The sequence below is a fragment of the Lycium barbarum genome, chromosome 6 (genome assembly GCF_019175385.1).
Source record: "Lycium barbarum isolate Lr01 chromosome 6, ASM1917538v2, whole genome shotgun sequence".
Lineage (NCBI taxonomy): Eukaryota > Viridiplantae > Streptophyta > Magnoliopsida > Solanales > Solanaceae > Lycium > Lycium barbarum.
Window position 1 is genome coordinate 129,061,386 of NC_083342.1, and position 21,961 is coordinate 129,083,346.

General features: G+C 37.6%; 2 protein-coding genes across 5 annotated transcripts; one reads left to right on the top strand and one right to left on the bottom strand.

Annotated features, from left to right (window-relative positions):
* Positions 1–1,511: 1,511 nt before the first annotated feature.
* LOC132598868 (uncharacterized) lies at positions 1,512–4,425 on the top strand. 4 transcript variants are annotated; one of them, XM_060312006.1, is made up of 8 exons: positions 1,512–1,845; positions 2,307–2,408; positions 2,557–2,701; positions 2,891–3,001; positions 3,234–3,368; positions 3,700–3,782; positions 4,020–4,113; positions 4,330–4,425. In XM_060312006.1, the coding sequence occupies exons 1-8, from the start codon at positions 1,604–1,606 to the stop codon at positions 4,417–4,419; spliced, it is 1,002 nt and encodes a 333-aa protein (XP_060167989.1). In that variant the 5' UTR covers positions 1,512–1,603; the 3' UTR covers positions 4,420–4,425. The 4 variants fall into 4 exon arrangements, with proteins under 4 accessions (XP_060167989.1, XP_060167990.1, XP_060167988.1 ...); XM_060312005.1 differs by having other exon boundaries at positions 1,516–1,845; positions 2,822–3,001; XM_060312008.1 differs by having other exon boundaries at positions 1,706–1,845; positions 2,562–2,701; positions 2,822–3,001.
* Positions 4,426–5,625: 1,200 nt separating this feature from the next.
* On the bottom strand, positions 5,626–11,541 carry LOC132598869 (oligopeptide transporter 4). The gene is made up of 6 exons (XM_060312009.1): positions 10,897–11,541; positions 10,087–10,184; positions 7,893–8,456; positions 7,333–7,585; positions 6,813–6,995; positions 5,626–6,316 (listed from the first exon to the last, which is right to left on the bottom strand). Exons 1-6 carry the CDS (start codon positions 11,398–11,400, stop codon positions 5,702–5,704), a joined length of 2,217 nt encoding a protein of 738 aa, XP_060167992.1. The 5' UTR covers positions 11,401–11,541; the 3' UTR covers positions 5,626–5,701.
* Between the last annotated feature and the right edge of the window lie 10,420 nt (positions 11,542–21,961).

Below are 21,961 nucleotides of genomic sequence, written 5' to 3' on the forward strand. Positions count from 1 at the left end.
TTCATATACAAAATTTTGAGTGAAAACTTTAAGCCTTGAATATTGTATGAAAATTATTACAATGTTATTGTAGTTGTATTAATTTTCGAGAAACCTAATATGAACTTTATATACAAATAAGTCTTGAGGGAGATATACACATTTCATACTATTCCATGCATAAAATTTTGAGCATAATGTTTAAGCCTTGATCAAGATATACACATTTCATACGTTCTTCATACATAAAATTTGAGCGAACTTTTTAAGCCTTGAGCAAGATATACACATTTCATACACAAAAATTTGAGCGATTATTTTAAGTCTTGAATATTGTATCAAAGTTGTATACAATGTTATTGTAGTTGTATTAATTTTACAGAAATCTAACATGAACTTTATACATGGAAATGTGAGCAAAATTTTAAGACATGAGCAAGATACAAATTTCATACCGTTTTCATATACTAAATTTTGAGCGAATTTTTTAAGCCTTGAACGAGATATACACATTTCATACATTTTTCATACCGTTTTCATACACTAAATTTGGAGCAAACTTTTTAAGTCTTGAGCGAGATATACACATTTCATACGACTTTCATACATAAGTTTTTGAGCGAAAAAAATATTAATTTAAAAAAAAAATAATAAAAAAAAATATATTTTTTTAAAAAATATATATATTTTTTAAAAATATAAAGCATGTTTTGTATAAGATTTGTAATGTTATGTTTTATAAATATAAAACTATCGTCACGTTTCGTAATAACATGTATATATATGTCAAAGACCCAAGGCCAAAATTGCATACAGTAATGTTTTTGACCCAAATAATAATTGATGTTTTGTCGTTCTTGACAAAGCTCAAACTAGATTGGAAGAAGTGCCAAGGTTGAATATTGGAATTGGACTTGGCATCAAAAGTTGCGAAAAGCCACATTTTCACTGCTGAATGTGATACTGATGGGAGTCCGGAATCAAAATGTCCGAAGTAAGTTTTGTTTGAAAAAATTTAGTATTTTTTCTATACTTTGACCAATGATTAGTCGTGTGTCGAGACTCCGAAACGTCAATATTTTATATAGAACCTGATATTTTTTTTCTGCATACAATAATGTAGGGCCAATACATCAAGGATACGTAGACGTTCGGATCATCATTTTAGGGGTTGAAAAGGTGCCCGAAGTAAGTTTTGTTTGAAAAAACTTAGTGTTTTTTTCATACTTTGACCAATGATTAGTCGTGTGTCAAGACTCCGAAACGTCAATATTTTATATAGAACATGATATTTAACTTTACTCCGAATTTCGTGCGTGAAATCTACTAATTTTTTTTTCGTGCTAGTTTGGTTCAACTTTTTTTTTTGTGCTATAAAAGTCGTAGATTTACGAAACTTTACGGTAGTAGTAAAGCTAAATTAAAAAATTTAAATAGTAGTAGTAAAAAAATTAAAATAAAATAAAATAAAAATTAAAGACTAAAATTACTTTAAAATATAGTTAAGCGATTGTTTGAAACCTACCTAGATATAAAGGACCATTTTTCATTTTGTCGTCCCTAACTGAAAAAACACACCTGTTTCGCAGGCTTAGTCAAGATTAACCGCACTTTCGACGGCGTAATGGCGCTGTTAATTCCCCGGTATCGGATTTATGGTTTTGTGTCGCCTTTAGTTCGTTACTTCAGGTCACAAGCAGCATTAAAAGCATTGGGTAAAGCATCTGAAGACAAAATCCCAAACCTAATCCTCTACAATTATCCTTCATTTTCCGGTGCTTTTGCTGCACTTTTCGCTCACCTCTATCACTCTCGTCTCAACCTTCCTTACCTCGTCTTGCCTTTCTCTTCCGTTGAACCCTTCAGGTACCTTTCACCTAATTTAAAGTAAAAGAATTTTTTGAAGAAATGTGTAATGTACTAAACTGCTCCTTCTTAAAACATGTCAATGTGTAAAGTTGGAATTAAAGAGTTGCCAAAAAAGAAAGTAAGACAAATAAATTGAAAAAGAAGAAGGCTTGACATTAACTAGTTTAATGCTACAATGAATAGTTTAACTATGATGAATCATATTAACTACTACTACTACTCCTACTTGAATAGGGCAAAATAGATACAGAGTATTCATGTAATCATTTGCATTGCAGGTAGGTTTGATCACTGAAGAAAATACTTAACGAATTTCTGCATTGTTCAAATATTTAAAGAAGAATAAAATTCGTAATATTAACATGTAGTCTTTTTTTTTTTTTATTCTTTATTCAGTGCGTTTCTGGGATTGAACATGTATTTTTTTTTCTTCCCTTTCCTTGTAATTCTCTTGATAGAGTTGAAGACTTGTGCATTGATGGGCTGCAAAATTGTTACTTACTTGATTTTGTTGGTCCAAAAGGATTTGCAGTGGAGCTTGCTCGTCGGACCTCATGCCAGTAAGCTTTTCTTTTTTATTTATTTATTTATATATAAACAAACATAAATTTCTTCAGATGCTGGTTGTTTTATTGATTTTCACTTTGATAGTGGTTGTGGGAGTTGGAGACTGGCTATGAATTGATTTTTTTTTCCCCATAAAATTAGGATAGTAGGGTTTGATCACCGGAAGTCCGTGCTATCCAAGATCCCTTTGAATCAAAATTCTGGTGGGAGTCTCACATTTCATGTCAACCTTGAGAAAAGTAGTTCCGTTGCTGTTTATGAACATTTCTCTTCTAGGCTTTCAGAGGTTAGATCCAATAAAGTGCATTCTATTGTGTTGTCATTGGCAGTACTTGTTTTTTAGCTAGATTGTTTTTCAAAGCGACTGGTCCTAAAGTAGTGATGTATGTGTTTGTTTAACGCACAGGGGTATGCTATCAGCTTGCTAAACTCTACTTTTCAAGATCGAGTTGAAAATGTTCTAAAATATATACAGGATGGAGATCTTCACAGGTGGAGTTTGCCTGATATTAGGGCCTTTGGGATTGGAATTAACCACTGGCGTTCAAAATTGAATTGCATCACTAATCCACATATGTATGAACAGGTACGTATTATTTTTTACTTTTGCTTTGTTGTGTGTGGTGGTGGGTCACTTGGTTGTCTAGGATGGAAGACTGGAGATAATAAAGCATGCATTTGATGCTATGTAGTTTTTCCATTTTATTCTGCTCAAATGGAGCTGATCTAGATAATTTCATGTTTTATTCGCTTGTGCATAATATGTTTTCACTCAGTAGAGTAACAACTTATAATTTTTTATTTTTTTCCTAAAACAGCTAATGGGGATTTGCACCGATGATTTGATTGCGAATGGAAACTCCCATATTTCAAATAGACTAGCTGCTGCAAACAAATTGCTGGATAAGTTTTTCAAAATTCGGCTGGGGAGAGGACTTTATGGTGAATGCTTGGTAAAGAACAACAATCATTTATGACGTTTTCTTCTGAAACAACAATCATTTATGAAGTTTCTTCTGAATTGACAACTAAATCCATAATACTGAAAATAGTATGAAGTTTATGAGACCACAGTTGAATGTATGTCAGGGTTTGGAATATTTAGTTTCAACAACAAGTTGTACAGCTGTCTGCTTGACTTATTTTCAATCTTCTGTAGGTTTTCCATATGCCAGGTTATTCATGCTTAGTCAATGTTAAATCTATTTAGGTTATAATTGTAATTTTTGTTTCCCTTTCTCAACATAACTAAGTGAAGTACTTAAATTCTGTGTTATCTTTTAGGGGGTTAGAGCTGATGGAAATTCAGACTTAAGTGATGAAATTGGCAAGGAACTAAGCAAGAAAAGTGCTGCAGCTGGACTCAGGTTTCTATGTTTATTTATCTTATTCTTTTCTTTGATGTGTTACATGTTCACTGAGACCGTTTTTATTTTCGCTTTCGAATTAGAAAGATCATAAGCTGCATCAGAAATTAAAAGCTTCATGATCCACATTCATGACTAGTTTTATACTAAAAAGAGCATATCTGGGATTATTTGTTGCTTTTACCACAATTTAGTACATATAACTGCTGCATTTACTTTGAATCTATTATACCCCAGGCCTATAGGAGCAGTCATATACCTTCAGCGGAAGAATCTCAAGATGTGTTTGAGGACTGGAGATGCTGCTACTGATACTTCAGAAGTTGCCAAGGTCTGCAACATGATTCACTTGTCTTGGTGGTTATTCACTTATTTATTTCTCTTCATATTGAAGATATTACTCACCACTAAGCGAGACAGTGACTCCTTGTACTATCTTTGAAAATTATGCTGCCAGCTATGTTCGTCCCACACCCTCCCACAAACAAGCACAGATTATTGCTCTTTAATTTCCATAAACAAATGCTTTGCTTCTTTAAACATGCAGGCATATGGTGGAGGTGGTTCTCCTAGTTCTAGCTCATTTATAATTCGGATGGATGAGTATAACCAGTGGCTCTCAGTGCATTCATCCTGAGTGGGGGTACGATATGAATTCCCATCCTCTTCATAGTTAAGCCAACTCATACCGAGATTATTCTATGAATCATTGAATTCCCTTTGAATGTTTAGCTGAGATAGATGCATTCTCGAAGTAATCATTTTGCTTAGGCAAATATATTTTTAAAATGGCATCAAGGAGACGCAGAAGTACAAAAAGAAAAAGAGAAAAAATGTAAACTAAGAAAGGAGCAAGAAGAGGGATGAGATCTTGGAGGGACCATCAGTTAGTTGAAAGGAAATCTTGGAGAGACCATCAGTTAGTTGAAAGGAAATCTTGAAACTGGAGAAAATCTTTAAGTTCTTCTGCTGGCTCTTCCTTACAGACAAAAAAAAAAGAGACTTGTAAGGCATCACAATTTTACTATATAATGACTTGTGGCACTTGAGCCGAGGGTCTTTCGGAAACAGCATCTCTACCTCCACGAGGTAGGGGTAGGGTGTGCGTACACTCTACCTCTCTAGACCCCACCTTGTGGGATTACACTAGGCATGTTGTTGTTGTTGTAAATAGCTACAGATTCACTCTCAAAAGCATCTTTTTTTGTGAAGCAAAGCATCTATTGTTTCTTGAAGACAATGAAGGAATTTGTTTGGGAATCAATACTTGGGCTATATGCATTTTGTCCGTTTTGTTGTTCATAGACTTTCCTAAAAATGTGTCAGAAATTGATTATATGTTCATATTCATTATACGTATATAGAGATAAAAATATTCACAACCACAAAGGGTTTGGTAGCAAATGGCTGTCTATGTTCATCTGGTAGTTGTTCCTATACTTTCGACTGATGGATTCATAATTGCTTTCAGTGTACCTTGTTAATGAATTTTGAGTTGCTTATGATACCTCCCTCACTTGCAAGCGTTACCGTGTTTGTGCACGTTCTAGTTGTTCCTCATGCTACTTAAGACTGATGGATGCACAATTGCTTTCGTCTTCACATTGCAAGTGCGTGAATTTTCTTCTATAACCAAGATTGAAGAAGATAGAGCAGAACCATTTAATTGCTTCCATGGCAAATACGATTGCAGTTGAATACAGTAGAACTCTAGAAGACTTCGATAATCTTTTGTTTTTTCAAGAATGTTGGCCATTACTTACAAGAGAGAATTTAGGTGGGAGAAATAGTACAGAGAACCTGAACATGCAATAAAGTGGTAATGATTTTCCAGATCTAGGTGTGTAACTTCTGAATACTAGTGAAGAGAAGATAGAGATTCTTTTAGGATACCTATACACTGTATTGAATATATCCAGTTATCTAGCTGGACACCCATCAACAGCTATGCCTTTGGCTGTTGGACAAGTTGCCAATTTGCAGTGTTCCCCGTTGGTACCCCACCAAGTCAGTCCTTTATTCTCCATTCCCAATGAGAAATATAGTAGTACTGCCATGAAAGCTACTCCTGCATCCAGCGCTGCAGATAGAATGTAGTTGTATCTTTGCCACCATTTCTTTCGGTATCGGAAGATGAAGAAGTTGAAAATTGTGCCTACAATGACCCACGCATTATAATTTAATGGCGTTGCTGGTGGCATGGCACCTGTTGCTCCCAGAAGAACTGGAAGGTTGATCAGGGGAATCCATGATTGTGTTGGAAACACTTTATGCAAGAGCCACACTATTACAGGTCCTACTGCGCCTCCAAGGAAGAACCAGTTCATGGAGCTGTAGTTCCCAAGAGTTCCAAAAATCCTTTTTGGTCCGACCAAACCCCAGATAACCGATGCATCAAAAAACACACGATCTCCTGGGCATGTCCATGGACTGTCTGGTGGGAGGATATCATCTTGACATATGTTCTCGATGGAGTTTAGTAGCCACCACGCCACAGCTATGTTGATAGTTCCGGAAATTATTGTACCTAAAAACTGGAATTTGAACAAGAATGAAAAATATTCTTTTATTCTGGAATTTACTGTTGTTTGGAACACTGATAAATTTTAGTTTCTGGAAAACATTGACTAAGCTAGTTAAATAACGTGTCTCAAAGATGAATTGCTAAATTCTTGTGTATGTTGATAGATTATGAAATCCGAACTCTCTGCATTTACTTGTATTCTCAATTTTAATTTAAAATAACTGCTTCTAATGAGCATTGCACTCATAATTTAGCAAGCATCTGATTTGACAACAATCTACTGAATGCCTTTTGGTGCTTTTCTTGTTTTGAAAATTCGGGGAGGGAGGAGATTGGGCTTTGAGTGATGGGTTTGGAAATGCAAACTCAGTCGCGTCTAATTCTTATCATAAATAAAATAAAATGCAAACTCAGTCCATAGAAGTGATCCTAATGCCTATATATCTATGTAGTGATCTAATGCCTGTATTTCCAAATTTTTGGCAGAAACAATAAAGGGAATCTACCTGAACCAAGAACATTGATCGAGGGGGGATCTTCATGTAGTGGCCCAGTTTGAAGTCGCTGAGGAAAGAGACAGCCTGTGACATACTCATGTAGCCATAGACTTTGAAGCACACATTGGCTATTGGTCTTCCTGGTAGTATAATTCCCATGACATATTCTGTGATTATGTTCAAGCCTGGGGTCTGCAAATTAGCATCATAAATAAGAAGTTTGGAAAGAGCTCCCTTGAAATAACAAAGGTGATGTTGAATTTGTTCTTGTAATAAATCCAACTAGTTTAAGGTATCAGATACCCGCCGGGGGTTGCATATTGGTATGTTAAACAAAGAGTGAATGTTAGTCATTTAGTAGTGTTTACAGCTTCTGTAAGCTCCAACAACACTACATTAAGATTTCATTTGAACCTCAATGCTAATGGCCTAGAATTTGGCAGAAAACAGCTCAAGCATGCTAATCAATCTGATAGGCAAAACATGCTTGTGGTGCTAAATCTAAGTGTAAGTGTGTCTGCTTTATCACCTGGTTTGTTGTAGCTGTTATGATGCTGATTGGAAGCGTGAAGATAAAAGCAATAGCACTTGCAAATATAAGCCCCCACCATGGCATCTGGACTTGGTTATTCAAGAAAATGCAGAGGATTAGGGAGACTGCTAGTGTCACCAAAAGCAATGCATTAAACCACCAAGAAGGTATGTCCTTGTATTTCCTCATTAATCTTGTATGAATATCCTCCTTTCCCTTATATGAAGCACGGAATCTTTCATAGATTTCCCTACACATTGCAACGGACAATAAAGACAATCCTTAATCACCACTATTGAAGTTTATTAATAAGCAATTATTAACCATATTCATAGTTCCACTTAATTATGGAAAATTTGCTGCTAAACAGCTCTGTATATGTAACAGTTGAGGTGTCAAAAATTTGAAGAAATGTAAAATAAAATGACAGACATCAATTTTGGGATGATAAGACATGTAACAAAAACTTAGTTTTCCTTGACTTCGACTCTAGATTGTAAAACACAAGGAGCAAATTGACAAAATAGTAGTACTTAGACTCTTAGAGCGTGTTTTACCTTCCGTAGAACAAAGCCACGTGTGTAAGAGTGGATGCTATAGTAGCAAAACCAAAACCGTAAGTGAGAGCAAAGAACATGCTCATATGTATCCGCCCTTGCTCCTCATACTTCCCGATATCTAGCTCAAACTTGTCATTCACGATGGATGATATATCGTACTTCTGACCTTGTGATGTGAATAAGTGCGATGAGAAAATGGGAAATTTGGAAGCACCATACAAGTCAAAACCCCAATATGCTATTGGGATCACAATGTATATTATCAACATGTACCCTGCAAAGACGTTGACAATGGCAAAGAAAGGGCAGATGAGGGGGCTGAACAAGAAGGATGCCACAGCAGACCAATCTAGGGTTATAGCTCCAAGTCCCAGGCCCCTCATGCCTGATCCAATTTGCTGAGCTGTCACTGATTTGGAGAATGCCCAGCAGATCCATGAGATGCTCGTGAGCGTTGAGAATAGATATCCTGGTACCACGTACCAGCAAAAGCTGCATATCAATGCAATGAGGAAAAATTTTGCTCTTGACATGCGCCTATCATCTTTCTCATGCAAGGCCCTGCAAATATCAATGCGTGTTACGATTTGCTGCATCTTTGACCCATTTGAAAAAAGAAAATTACTGTGGAACTGTTTAGTTGTTCTATATGAGAGCACAGGTGGATGAAAAGCCTTTTAACCATTGTATAGTCTGAAATGAATGAGAAAACTTGAAGCTGTCATAGTAACTTACAGTTAGGATTCATATAGTTGACTTTAACTTGATTGGTATTGAGGTATAGTAGTAGTTGTTGAATAGAAACTTACAAAATCATTTTGGGAAAGATTGGATTGTGATGCTTTAGACTGTAAAATTGGTTATGTCTCTTGCTTTCCATTTTTGTATGTTTCAAAAGAAATGTCACCTCTCTATATTTTGTAAGTTTTTAATTCCATCATTCACTTGTACCCCTGAACTATACTAACTGTATAAACGTGCCTATGAAACCTCAGTTTGCAAATAATCCATTTTACAAGAAGAAAGGTTGTATTCTTGTTTCTTTGCTTGATATTTATCAGGAAAATGAATTAAGTTGTGATCTTACAGATGCTCGACTTGTATTTCATGATTGACGTAGGTTTTTGGACTTCTTGTGGTATCTTGATGAAACCATAGTCAGATAATCAGCATGCAGACTATTTGGATTGTTGGTTGGCGCTCAGCAGTCAGCAGTTGAAATTAAAGGGAGGATTTCAAACTACGTCTTAAAGTTCCTTTGTACTTACTATTATAAAATTATGCATACGTTGTTTGTAAACCAAAGACATTTCAAAAGAAGTTTGTCTACTAAGGATCAACTACCGAAATGCTATCGATGTACAAATGTGAATTCTCTTTGCGTGCCACACCCCCGTTTACTAAGTAGCAGTAGTTCTCATATCTTACATTACGCTAATTGTGCAAAGAATTAAAGTTGTAACATACCCAGAAGAATTTGACTAAATTATTCTTAAAAAATATTGAAGAAGTACATAAACTTTTTATTTCCAGAAAAAGCAAAAAAATTGGTTTATGCCGTTGTTTTGAGTTAATATGGTACTAGGGGTCGGGGAGATCTCTAAGCTGGCCGTCAGATGTCAAAGGATCGATATAACTTGCATGTGACCAAGTAAATACATACAATGATCGACTTTTTTCCTTGAGAGTTGCATTATTTTATTAACAACCAATATGGATAGAACATGGTCAAAAATAGGAAGCACATGGCTAAGCGGCTACTCCTTTCCCATTTATATAACCCTTTTGAAGTAGAATCTAAGAATTTTTTGAGTTGAATTTATTACGCCTATAAATTATTGGGCACGAGATGTTTCGCTTAAGGAAAGGATTAGGTAGGGAAATGAAAATAAATAGTAAGTACTTGTCAGTGTCGTTTTCGCACGACTTGATACCAAAAAGTATAGAGAATTAATTAATTGAGATGCTGTTAAATAAGGTGTCAAAATCTTATAGTCTAGTTTCCAAGTTAAATAAGTTATAAGACGTCACAAAGAAAGTAGTCTCTATTACATAGGATCTAATTAAAGTTGTTCTACTATACTTAAGGACTAATCAGTTGAACTAAATCTATTCTACTGCTTAAAAAATTGCCAAAATAGAATAGAAAAATTATAAAAATGAAACTCGTCGAATAAGAATTTCATATTACCGGAAAAGTGAGACTTGAACCAAAGTACCGGGCCACCACATATGCGCGGGCTCCACTACGTACTTCCTTAAAAGTCCAGCCCAGCCATATCCCAAAACCTGCAAAACAACGGATTTTTACATTGAGTTTCGTCTATCAAAATAATAGTCGAAAAATATATATTTGTATATAATATATAGTACTCCCTCTGTCCATACTTATGTGATATAACTTATTAGAAATGGGATTTAAGAAACAAAGGAAGATTTTTGAAATTTGTGATCTAAAATTAGTCACATATATTTGTGTGGTTGTAAATCATTTCATTAAGGGTAAAAAGAAAGTTTTAAATTAAATTATTTCTAGATTAAGAAATGTATAATTTTTTTTTGAGACAAACTAAAAGGTAAAGTGTATCATATAAATTGGGACAAAAAGAGTATACATATAATGGACATAATTAGTGTATATTTTTTTGTATATGTGATTAGAAAATAGCAATTATTTTGACCGAGCAGTCAAATATGTTAAAAGCCTAAAAGAGATAAAATAACTTGCTAAAACAGTTTGAAATATTTGAACGAGGTTGCAAAATAGTTTAGGAAGCATTAACCGAAGAACTCTTCAAAGTGAAATTCTAGCATCTAGTTTACATTACCTCAATAAGATAATAAAACAAAACATATATACTATAAAAACGATAAAGTGTTTCACACTATATCAGATCGCCAGAGTGATAACGATATATAGATAACTTGCATTCTTTCTTTTGTGTGTGTGCGCTTTACGTAATAATATAAGGATGAGGGTGAAACTTTTTTTTTTTTTTACCTGAGTAGTAATAATAAGAAGCCAACCAGCTAAGAACGATATATTCCTACGGTAAAAAGCTTTGATAATAGTCACAATTCCAACGGCATAAGCTGAACCATTTCCAAAAGCACTTCCAGCATTAGCAAAAATAGAAATGAGCACATGTTCTTTCATGTTAAACGGGCCTGGATTCAGCGAAAACAACCTGGATCCAAATCCAGGTAACCTGAACTTCGTTGTTGGCAAAACAGTAGCTAAGAAGTGACCAATTGGTAGAGTTGCCACTTGGACTGTTATTTGTGTTATAACTAAAGGCTCAGTTCGATATGAGAAAAATTGGTTGAGAAAAGAGAGTAAAGAACAAGAAAAAAGGCCTAAAAACCACATTCTAAATGTCCATACTGGTAGGGTCGGGTCATCGGTATTGGTCACCGTTAACCGGACTTCTTCAATCTGTGATTCGTCGTCTTCATTATCGGAGTTGGTGGCTCCAGTGAGTGATTCTGGCTGGTAAGTTCCCATAGTGAAACAACTTGGCCAAAGAGAATGTGAACTATAGAGTAAAAGGCTAATGCAAGGGTTGTGGTCCTATTTAATGCATGGGGTTTAAATTATTTTTTTTAATTTTTAATCCAACAACATGGGCTACAGTTTGACTTACCATATTCAACGCTAAAATTCAGGGCTACCTGCTGGAGTGAGGACAAGTAGAGTGATCTATGACAAAATAACAATTTCATTATGGGTATTTTCATCTTTGGGTAGTTGACCAAAGAACCAGTTGATGAAGATAAGATGATCAAAGCATCCGAGAGTTTGACCAATATATTAGTCTATCAAGTCGGATGAAAATTACTTAAAAATTAAAATTCAATGTTGAAAAAAATAACACGAGGTGATTTTCTTGTTCAAATTTAGATAGATGAGTTACTAGATATTGATGTCAATGAGAGGCAATAAGTATAGAAAGGAACAATAAAGGTGCGCACAAATGGTCGAACACCACCGATATTAAAAGATGAGGATCAACAAATTGAAGAGAAAGAAAAGAGGTCAATTTTTCTATTTATAGAATGGGCATTGCGGCCCTTCATTTGCCTTAGATTAACTGATAAAGATCTAAAAGACATTGACAACTTTAGGTAAATGGTCTTTAAAAGCACTAGAGTAGAAGGACAAAGATAAAAACTTTTTATATATTATTAGTATGGTAATATGTGTATCTTTGTATATCTGTATAACATAATGATTTAAGTTATATATGTTAATAGTGTAAAATTATAGCGGAATAGTTACTTTTTAATCTTATTATCAATTAATGCTTATCAGTGAGTTGATTGTATAAATATTGTTATTGCACAATCTGCATAAAACTTAATTAAGCTCATAAAAGGCATGATTTTGCCAGCTACAAAGCTTACGGAGCACCCTTAAACTTGCAGGATGAAGATTTGTCTAATAATATTACTAGTCATTGGCAAGATGTTTTTCTATATTTTTACTTAATGGTGCATGTTTTAGGGGCTTTGTTCATTAATAACATAGTTATTTCTACTCCTTGATTAGCAGTCACTTATCTGCTAGTTGAGGGAACCTCAACCTCGATTTTCCCAAATGAGTTGTAAAACCTTAAGGATGCAAGTTCCATTTGACTTAGTTTTGAACCTTTAAGCTGTCATGCCATTTAATTAGTTATAGCTGTGAAATATATATGTATATAGCTGTGAAGAAAATATTAAAGAGTACGTAGCATATAAACAATTTGGAGTCGAAGAGATAAATTAAATGTCAGATAATAGAAATGTTCTCTCTTCTCCCCTAACAAATTGAACACTAGTCAAGTTTTGGCCATAGTGTATATTTTGTTTATATATCTGAATAGTAATTACTAGTAGTGAATTGTGTTGAATATTTCCTTGTTTCTCCTTCATTCTACTCTACATTAGCGATTTCAAGATCCATAATGTGGGGGATTCTAATTTAGTCAACTATTTTGACACATCATTCCTGCTTAATTAATTGGCCCGGCCATTTAATTATCGTGGCATTCAAGTCATATAAGAAAATTTACACTTTAAATTTAATGTTTAGTCATTTGCCAAACCAAAAGTCAAGTTTTTTTTTTTTTATTTGCGTCTTTCACTTATCTGCGATGAGTAGACAGTCGATGCTAATTTACAAGACGTAAAATTAAATTAAGGAGCACGAATGATTGATCGCGTCTTTTATTTCACCGAAAATTATTGAAATCGCTATCCAGAAAATTTTCCCAATTACTCTGTTCACAAACTAATTGATATGTCAACTTTTGTGTAGGTATTGTAGAATACAAGATAAAGCGGCCAAATACATTAAAGCCCATTAAAGGACCAAAAAGAAGATAAAACAACAGTATATTTTCAAAGTACATATAGAACTTGGTATTAGGGGTGGGCATAGTTTACAACAACCACGAATCCGCGACTTTTGTAGCACAAAAAAAAAAAAGTTGAACCAAACTAACAAAAAAAAAAAACACATACATAGGTTTCACGCACTAATTTAGTGCGTGAAAGGACAAAACTGTAAAAAATAAAGTTTGGCCTTTCACGCACGAATTTCGTGCGTGAAAGAGGCCAACAAAACTCGGCCCCTCCTTCCCCACCAGAGACCCGAACCACTCCAACCCCACCAGTGAACCCAACATTAAATCTCCATCTCCGTGGTCCCCAACCCCCCAAAACGTTTTTTTCGTATTGTTTTTCAACCCAAAAGTCAATATTCTTGGTATATTAAAGTGTAGGAACAAGTTTCTAAGGTTAGATTTTGGAATAGAGCGGCGCAGAGGTCATTTTGAAAACTCAAAAAAACCTTCAATCTAGGTATTTCACTACGAATTTTTTATTACATTGCTAAATATATTATTACCCTAAGCATGGTCATGGTGTAACTGTGGTGGATTTCCCGTTTTGCGCATTTTTTTGTGCGTTTTTGGGCAGTCCGTATGCACTGTTGGGACTGCCCTTTTAAAAAAAAAATGTTTATCTATTGTTAATTAGTTAATTATTTATTAATTGTTTATTTAGTATTTGTTAATTGTTCGATTAGCGACTTAAGTATTTATTAATTGTTAGACTAGCTATTTCAATTGTTAGACTAGCTAATTATTTATTTAGTTTTTTTTAAGCCAATTGTTTATTTGCTAATAATTTCTTAATTGTTTCATTAGGTAATTAATTGTTTATTTGTTAAATATACGATAATAATTTATTATTTTTTTGATTAGTTACTTAATTGTTTATTTATTAAATATATGATAATAACTTGTTAATTATTTGATTAGTTAGTTAATTGTTTATTTATTAATTATTTATACTAATTGTTTGCTAACTAATTGTTAATTATTTGACTTATTAATTTTTAATCTTTATATTTTAGGATTGAAAACCCTTAGTTTAGGATTCATAACCCGTAGCTTAGGATTGAAAACCCTTAGTTTAGGATTCATAACCCGTAGCTTAGGATTGAAAACCCTTAATATAATTTTCGATAAAAGATTACATAACTAATATTACTTGTTAATAATTGATTTAAAATACGTAAAACAGATGGGTCACCACAATCCTTAATAAAATTTTCAATAAAAGATTACATAACTAATACTACTTGTTAATGATTGATTTAAAATACGTAAAACAGATGGGTCACCACAATCCTTAATAAAATTTTCGATAAAAGATTACATAACTAATACTACTTGTTAATGATTGATTTAAAATGCGTAAAACAAATGGATCACCACTCTCTTGATCCGGGGCCCTTCGACCGAGAGTTACTGTATCTTCAGCCCGAGCATAGGTTGCAATATATATGGACATCCCACCTACAGCCTGAGGCTCAGGTCCGTACCCGGTTAGGGGACTCAGCATGGGAGATCTTAGCTGCTCGCCCCCCACATCCTCTTGTCCTGGATATACTATGTCGGGGCGGTATCTACGGGTGCGTCGAAGTTGGTCGGGTACAGCACGATAGGTCGCTAGTGACGGCATTGATTGAGAGGTGGCGACCGGAGACGCACACATTTCATCTCTGCACCGGTGGGGCTACCATTACTCTTCAGGATGTGGAGGTAATTTATGGGCTACAGGTTGATGGACGCCCATTGTATATTGAGGAGCCTGCTGTGCTGCCGCCTTACCGGGATGAGTTGACTAGGCTCACCGGTTTCGCGGCTCTGGATGGTCATATTTCCGACCAGAGTCGGCTTTTGTTGTCGGCCTTTTATGCTCACTTGCGCCTCACAGACATGCAGCATCCGATTGGAGAGGACACGCCTCAGGCTGATCTTGACCGACGTGCGCGTCTATACCTACTCATCATATTCGGGGCCATCCTGTTCCCGAACACTTCGGGTTCACATGTGAGCTTGAGGTATCTTCGGTATATCGACGATCTCGCTGAGATAGGATGTTATAGTCGGGGCGCTGCTATGCTGGGCTACATGTATCGAGGATTTTGAAGATGTTCTATGGGCACGAGGGTAGAGGTCCCTGCATTTTGCTCGCTCCTTTAGGTAATATATTTAAGTGTGTGTAATTAAACACAAAATATTTTTTTTTAAAACGACGACTGATAAAATATTTTTTAAATGACTTTATCAGATATGGGCGTGGACTAGGTTGAGACCTTTTCAGCCCATACCAGCTCACCCTCCCGCTGACTATCTTACTGTGCCGATGAAATACGCGCGGAGATGGTCGCGAGGCGTACACCGACGTGCGGAGATGCACCACAGCTTTCTCCCGTTTAGGGATTAGCTAGACCGCATGATGGCGCAGACGATATGTTTATATTTTGGATCCACACGCTAGACCACATAACTGCTATTTTAGTATTTTATTGTTAACTAGTTCAATTATTTTTACAGGCTTTTATATGGATGCCGTATGATCATATTTTGGATGAGCTACCGACGTTTTGTAGGGCTGGTCAGCACATGTGGATGTCACGGTGTCCATTGATACATATGGATATCGTTGAGTATCACGCGCCCGACCGCGTGTTACGGCAGTTTGGGTATGTACAGAATATACCCGCGGCTACGGATTGGGAGCATGGCCACTATGTGAGGGACGAGCGTGCGGGCGTCGATGATGCATGGCGACTCCATATGCAGCAGCAGGTCCAGAGTTGGGATGTGAGGATGACGATCCTAGCGGTGGTCGGACATGACACTCCGATTCATGTGTATATGGAGTGGTACATGCAGATCACTCGCATCATTATTGGCAACCCCTCTAGGAGTCGTCCAGATGGCCTGGGATATGTAGCTCTTACAGGAACGTACGAGGCGCTGGTAAGTTTTATTAGTCTTAAACTTAAACCTTCGTCTTATGTACTACTTTACAAATTTATTCAATTGTTAATATTTGCAAACACATGCAGGTACGGATCGTTCAGACAATGCGCTATGAGAGCACTGCCCGTACGGAGGCCCCCGAGACAGCGGAGTATGCAGGACGGATGACTGTGCTTGCCGAGACTGGTATGAGACATGCACATGACTTTGAGCGTCTCCATTAGCGTGTTCCTGGTGCCTCACCTGGGGTAGCAGGTGATCGTGGTCGCCAAGGAGCTGGTGGTCATCGCAGAGGTGATGAGGCTCCGTCGGCTTCAGAGATCCCGCCGAGTTCTTACCGGCCGACGACTACAGATATCCCATTGACTTCTCATTCTCGGTCGTCGACTTCACAGACACCTCTGTATACACCGGACCCTTTTTTAGATTATGTTCCCTGGCCTTCATTTCCACATCCACCTGTACGTGATCCACAGGGTGAGAGGCCGGTTCGTGATCTACAGAGTGGCCTACATCTGGACTTCGACGACTCTATGTTCGAGGACTTCGTGTTTGATAGGAATCATCTGCATCTTCTGCTCCCGGGGCCGCTCAGGAGCCTTCTCACCAGGCATCTCAGGAGGCCGTCGACACATAGGTTTGACTTTTACAATAAAGTAAAATAATTTATTAACTAATTATTTATTTCAGGTTCATTTTAGAATAAATCTAAACTAAATTGTTTATATATTATATCAGGTTCATTCTTCTAGGCCTATGGACCCATCTCCTGCACCGGGGCCCACTCAAGAGACCGTTGAGGAGCCAGCTTAGGAGCCCTCTCACCAGGCATCTCAGGAGGCCGTCGACACACAAGTTTGGTTTTTACAATAAAATATTTTTTTTTATTAATTGGTTGTTTATTTCATGTTTAGTTTAGAATAAATCTAACTTAAATTGTTTATATGTTATTTCAGGTTCATTCATCTACGTCTGTGGACGGGTCTCCTAATGAGATTGACGAGGAACCGTGTTATGAACCGGCCCCACCGCCCACCGTCATTTGCCATAGAAAGCATGTTATGAACCGGGGTCCGGGTCGAAAGAAGGGAGGAAGGGAAGCGAGAATGGAGATGTGGTGGTGGTAGTGGGGTTAGCCTTAGGCCTAGCCGAACTCTAAAGGCTCCCACTTGTGAAACACTAGTCAGTTACATGCACAAAAGAATGAAAACTACACCTACTGAGTTTGGAATCTCACTAACTGGCAGATATCCACAAACAATATCAAACGGTGTAGCGCGTTATGGCATGCACAATATCAACGATGATGAATCTTTGAGTGATTATTTGGGATCGCCGGAAGAATATCGTGATTTAGTATTCATTAATGTTCTTGAGATGTATGTTGAAAAGATACCTCGAGAAGAAGTTTCTCAAGTCCAGCCTATTCATGGTAACAATAAGCCATGATAAACCATTCTGTGCAAACAGATACTTGCAGAAATCAAGGGACAAGAAACTAAAGATCAATGCAACTACTCGCAAGAAAGGATAAACGCGACTACCTACTAGCCTTCTACTCTGATTTGAGTCCTCCATACCCTCTTATCTAAGGTCATGTCCTCGGTAAGCTGAAGATGCGTCATGTCCTATCTAATCACCTCTCCCCAATACTTCTTTGGCCCACCTCTACCTCTTCTGAAACCGTCCATAGCCAGCCTCTCGCACCTCCTCACTGGGGCATTTGTGTCTCTCCGCATCACATGCCCAAACCATAGCCTCACTTCCCGCATCTTGTCCTCCACCGAGGCTACTCATACCTTGTCTCGGATAACTATTCCTAATCCTATCGCTCCTAGTGTTCCCACACATCCATCGCAGCATTCTCATTTCCGCCACTTTCATCTTCTGAACGTGAGACTTCTTAATTGGCCAACATTCCGCCCCATACAACACAGTCAACCACCACTTTATAGAACTTGCCTTTGAGTTTGGGTGGTACCTTCTTGTCACACGACACTCCGAAGGCAAGCCTCCATTTCATCCACCCTGCACCAATACAGTGTGTGACGTCATCATCAATCTCCCCATTTCTTTGTATAATAGACCTATCTATCTTCTGTATGACCTGGGTGCCAAGCTTCACTTCCACGTCAGCCTCATGCACTATAACGCTGAACTTGCACTCCAAGTACTCTGTCTTGGTCCTACTCAACTTGAACCCTTTAGACTCTAGAGTTTGTCTCCAAACCTCCAGATTGGCGTTAACTCCGTTGCGAGTCTCGTCAATCAGGACTATGCCATCCGTGAATAACATACACCATGGCACCTCACCTTGAATTTGCCGCGTCAATCCATCCATCACCAAGGAAAATAGAAATGGGCTAAGAGCTGATCCCTGGTGCAACCCCATCATAACTGGAAGTGCTCCGAGTCTCCTCCCATAGTCCTTACCCTGGTCTTGGCCCTATCATACATGTCCTTGATCGCCCTAATGTACGCCACAGGTACACCTCTAGCCTCCAAGCATCTCCATAGAACCTCTCTCGGCACTTTGTCGTATGCCTTTTCTAGGTCGATGAACACCATGTGTAAGTCCCTCTTCGGTGGGCATAGTTTAGACAAATCAAAATCCAAACTAACCCAAACTGAAAAGACATGTGGTTGAAATTCGGGGATAAGGTCCGTTTTTTTCCGGAAGGAATGAGAAAAAACGCGCTACACCCATGAAAGAAAATGAAGCAATAAACGATGGCTGCTTGCAGGCTCGAAAATCTCTCTTTCGCCTCTCCTCCCTGTCTTAATTCTGATTGATTAGCTTCTTCCTTCGCGCCTATAGGGAAGTTCAGAACAAGCTATTCAAGAATCAATCTTTTGAGAGACGACTGATCTTTTTTTAGATTAAATAAAGCAGGTCTCCCTTTTCAAAGAGATATTTGGATCCATCCTTGTCAACAGGAGAAGGGAATATGCCTTGAGGGTAATGTCGGAGCCTCGAGCATGGACAGGAGTGAGTTGGACATATCGGAAACTATCCGAACGTGAGACAAGAGCGCCTTCAACCATACCCGCAATTGATTTTCACTTCTAATGGTTGGTGTTCTGATGATTTCGGCAATCACCTTTTCCCCGAGAAAATACCCTAAAAAAGGCGATCTCTACATGCTTTGTTCTCTCATAGAAGACCCCCCCCCCCCCCCCCCCCCCCAAAAAAAAAAACGAGTTTTCCACGTGGCGATCTTTATTTGAAATATGAGCCGCTAAAATTTCTCCCTTTTGAATGTATTGTTTTTGTTTGAACAGAGATTCTTTTAGTGTTCCGTGTACACGGGTACAAGGTCGAAAAGAAAGACAATAAAAAGAATTTTGAATAACAATTGAATAAATTGCAACAATAACTCAGCGCATCAAAAATCAGAGTTACGCTCCTTCCCTTCGCTATAAGCTGAGTTCCCAAGTTGGGGAGTACAGGTGATCCTATGATCGATACAGGATATAGACTGTTCGGAGCATGATAAAGAAAGTATTGATCACCTCTTCATCAAGAGTGAGCTTGCTATGGAGGTTTGAGCGCCTAACCCGGCTGTTACCTCCTTCTACGAAAGCCCATACCTAACTCGCTATGCTTGGCACGGTCCCGTGCTACGCTATTTGATCGAGATTCGAAATACCCTTCCTCGCCGGACGCTTGAATCTATTCCACCACAAACAACCGAATATACTACTGCAGGATCTTCCGCTGCTTTTGTTGTTATTGCTCGGAAAGAGGGACATCAACTAGAGGGGAAGCGATTCTTCCCGATCGGAGAACTTAGCTCTTACTAAGAAGCCTCTAACCTAAATGAGTTCAGTTGCCTGGGTTAGTTCCTTAAGGATAGTGGGGGCCTTTCTCGCATTGACCGGACAAAGGTTTCAAATGAGCATCCCATGGGGTTTTGGTCGTTGAAGCTTCGCCGTAGTGACAAAGCTTTCATAGTCCGAAGGAAGCTGCATGTCTTCGCCCGCTCCCGGTTCATGGTGGAATCCATTGAATGCGTTGGTAAAGCACGGGATTACGGCCGAAAAACGGAGGTTCAAAAAGAAAGTCTGAATTTTCTACGGAAGCCGGCTCGAAATATTTGATCTTAGGTACCCTCGAACGGTGTATGGGCTGTGATATTTGTGGTAGCGGGGGTAGAACTCGGAAGGCTGGCCAAGGTTGCAATATTTCTGAATTTATGGATTGAATTCAGATTTTATATTTTGAATTGGAAATGGGATTTGGTATTTTCATATTCGGGGATATCTGAAAAGTCAATTTTTTTTTACACCTTTATGAGCACGTTTGGATGGCCTTATGGCTTTTGACTTATAAGCCAAAATCATAAGCTAGAAAATCTAGCTTATGACTTTTGACTTATTTTTGTTGTTTTGGCTTAAAAACATATGCTTAAAAGCATTTTTTTTACCCAAACACCACAAAGTACTTAAAAGCTATTTTAGTTTAAAAGCACGTAAAATAAGCCAATCCAAACAGGCTCATATATGTAGTCTTACTCACTAGATATTAATCCATTACCTATATCCCCAATGCAAATAAGTCCAATATCCTACCGATTAGACATTAGTTTATACTATACCATTAATTTAGTAATTCATTGTTAGAATACATTCTGTTTGAACATGATTTTACTGTTGTTGATTCTTATGGCTTTATTAATAATTTTGTTGCATTTCCTTGATAATGGGCTCATTAATTGATCACTTTAATTGGATAACTACAGTGGGAAAGAAACGATTAAAACAGCTTAATTTGAATACATGTTACAGATTAGCCTCGGTCTTCAGGCCAACAACTTTACTCATCATTATCTGCCGACTGTTAGCCTGTTTAGCTGACCTAGATAGATTCATGTCACCTGGCACAACATGTTTATTCTTGAAGGAAGAGATAAGAGGGCCTATGGAGAATGTGGTCAGAAATCCACAATAGAGTACTATCACAACTGTTACACCCCGTATCTTAGAACTAAGGTTAGACTCGTATCGTTAGAGTTTTAGCGGAAAATTTGAAAGTTTGTACGTATTACGAACGTGGTTAACAGGCCTACTTCGGGCACCCATAACTCCTTGATTCATTGAAAATTTGGAAAAGATTCCTTGATGAAAGTTGTAGTACGTAGAAATACCTTTTCAGGCATATAAGGAACAGGCCAATTGGAGTTCGGAGCAAGGAGATATGATCATCTCAAAATGGATAATAGAGAGGTGCTTAAGATTCGGTAGAATCGACTAAGTTTTCAATATGTCTGCATTCCAGCCCAATTACAAGAAAATCCGTTGATAATTTGAGAAAACTTAAAACATTAAAGTTCTAGCCCTTTGAAATATCTTTCCAACAGTATATTGTAGAGCCCGAACGGAGCTCTGTACTAGGAGTTATGCCCATTTTACTGAACGTTGTCGACTGAGTGTAAAAGTGACAAAGGGGCGAGCTCGCGAGGCAGGGACTCACCTTGGGCCGCGCTCAGCGAGGTAGGGGTCGAAAAGTGGGAAAAATTCAAGAAGATCGTCTAAGTGTAAAATGGACAAGGGAGCTCGCCCCAAAGCGAGACAGGGGCAAGCCATAGACCGTGCTCAGCGAGCCTGGGGGTCCAAAATGCCCCATGCTATAAATTCAACACTTAACTCGAAATTTCACTAATCAGACATTGCAACTTCGTTCTAAAGTCAAATTTACTTTTTGTTTTTAAGGTCTACTTTTCAAAAGCTGTCGAACCTCCTACC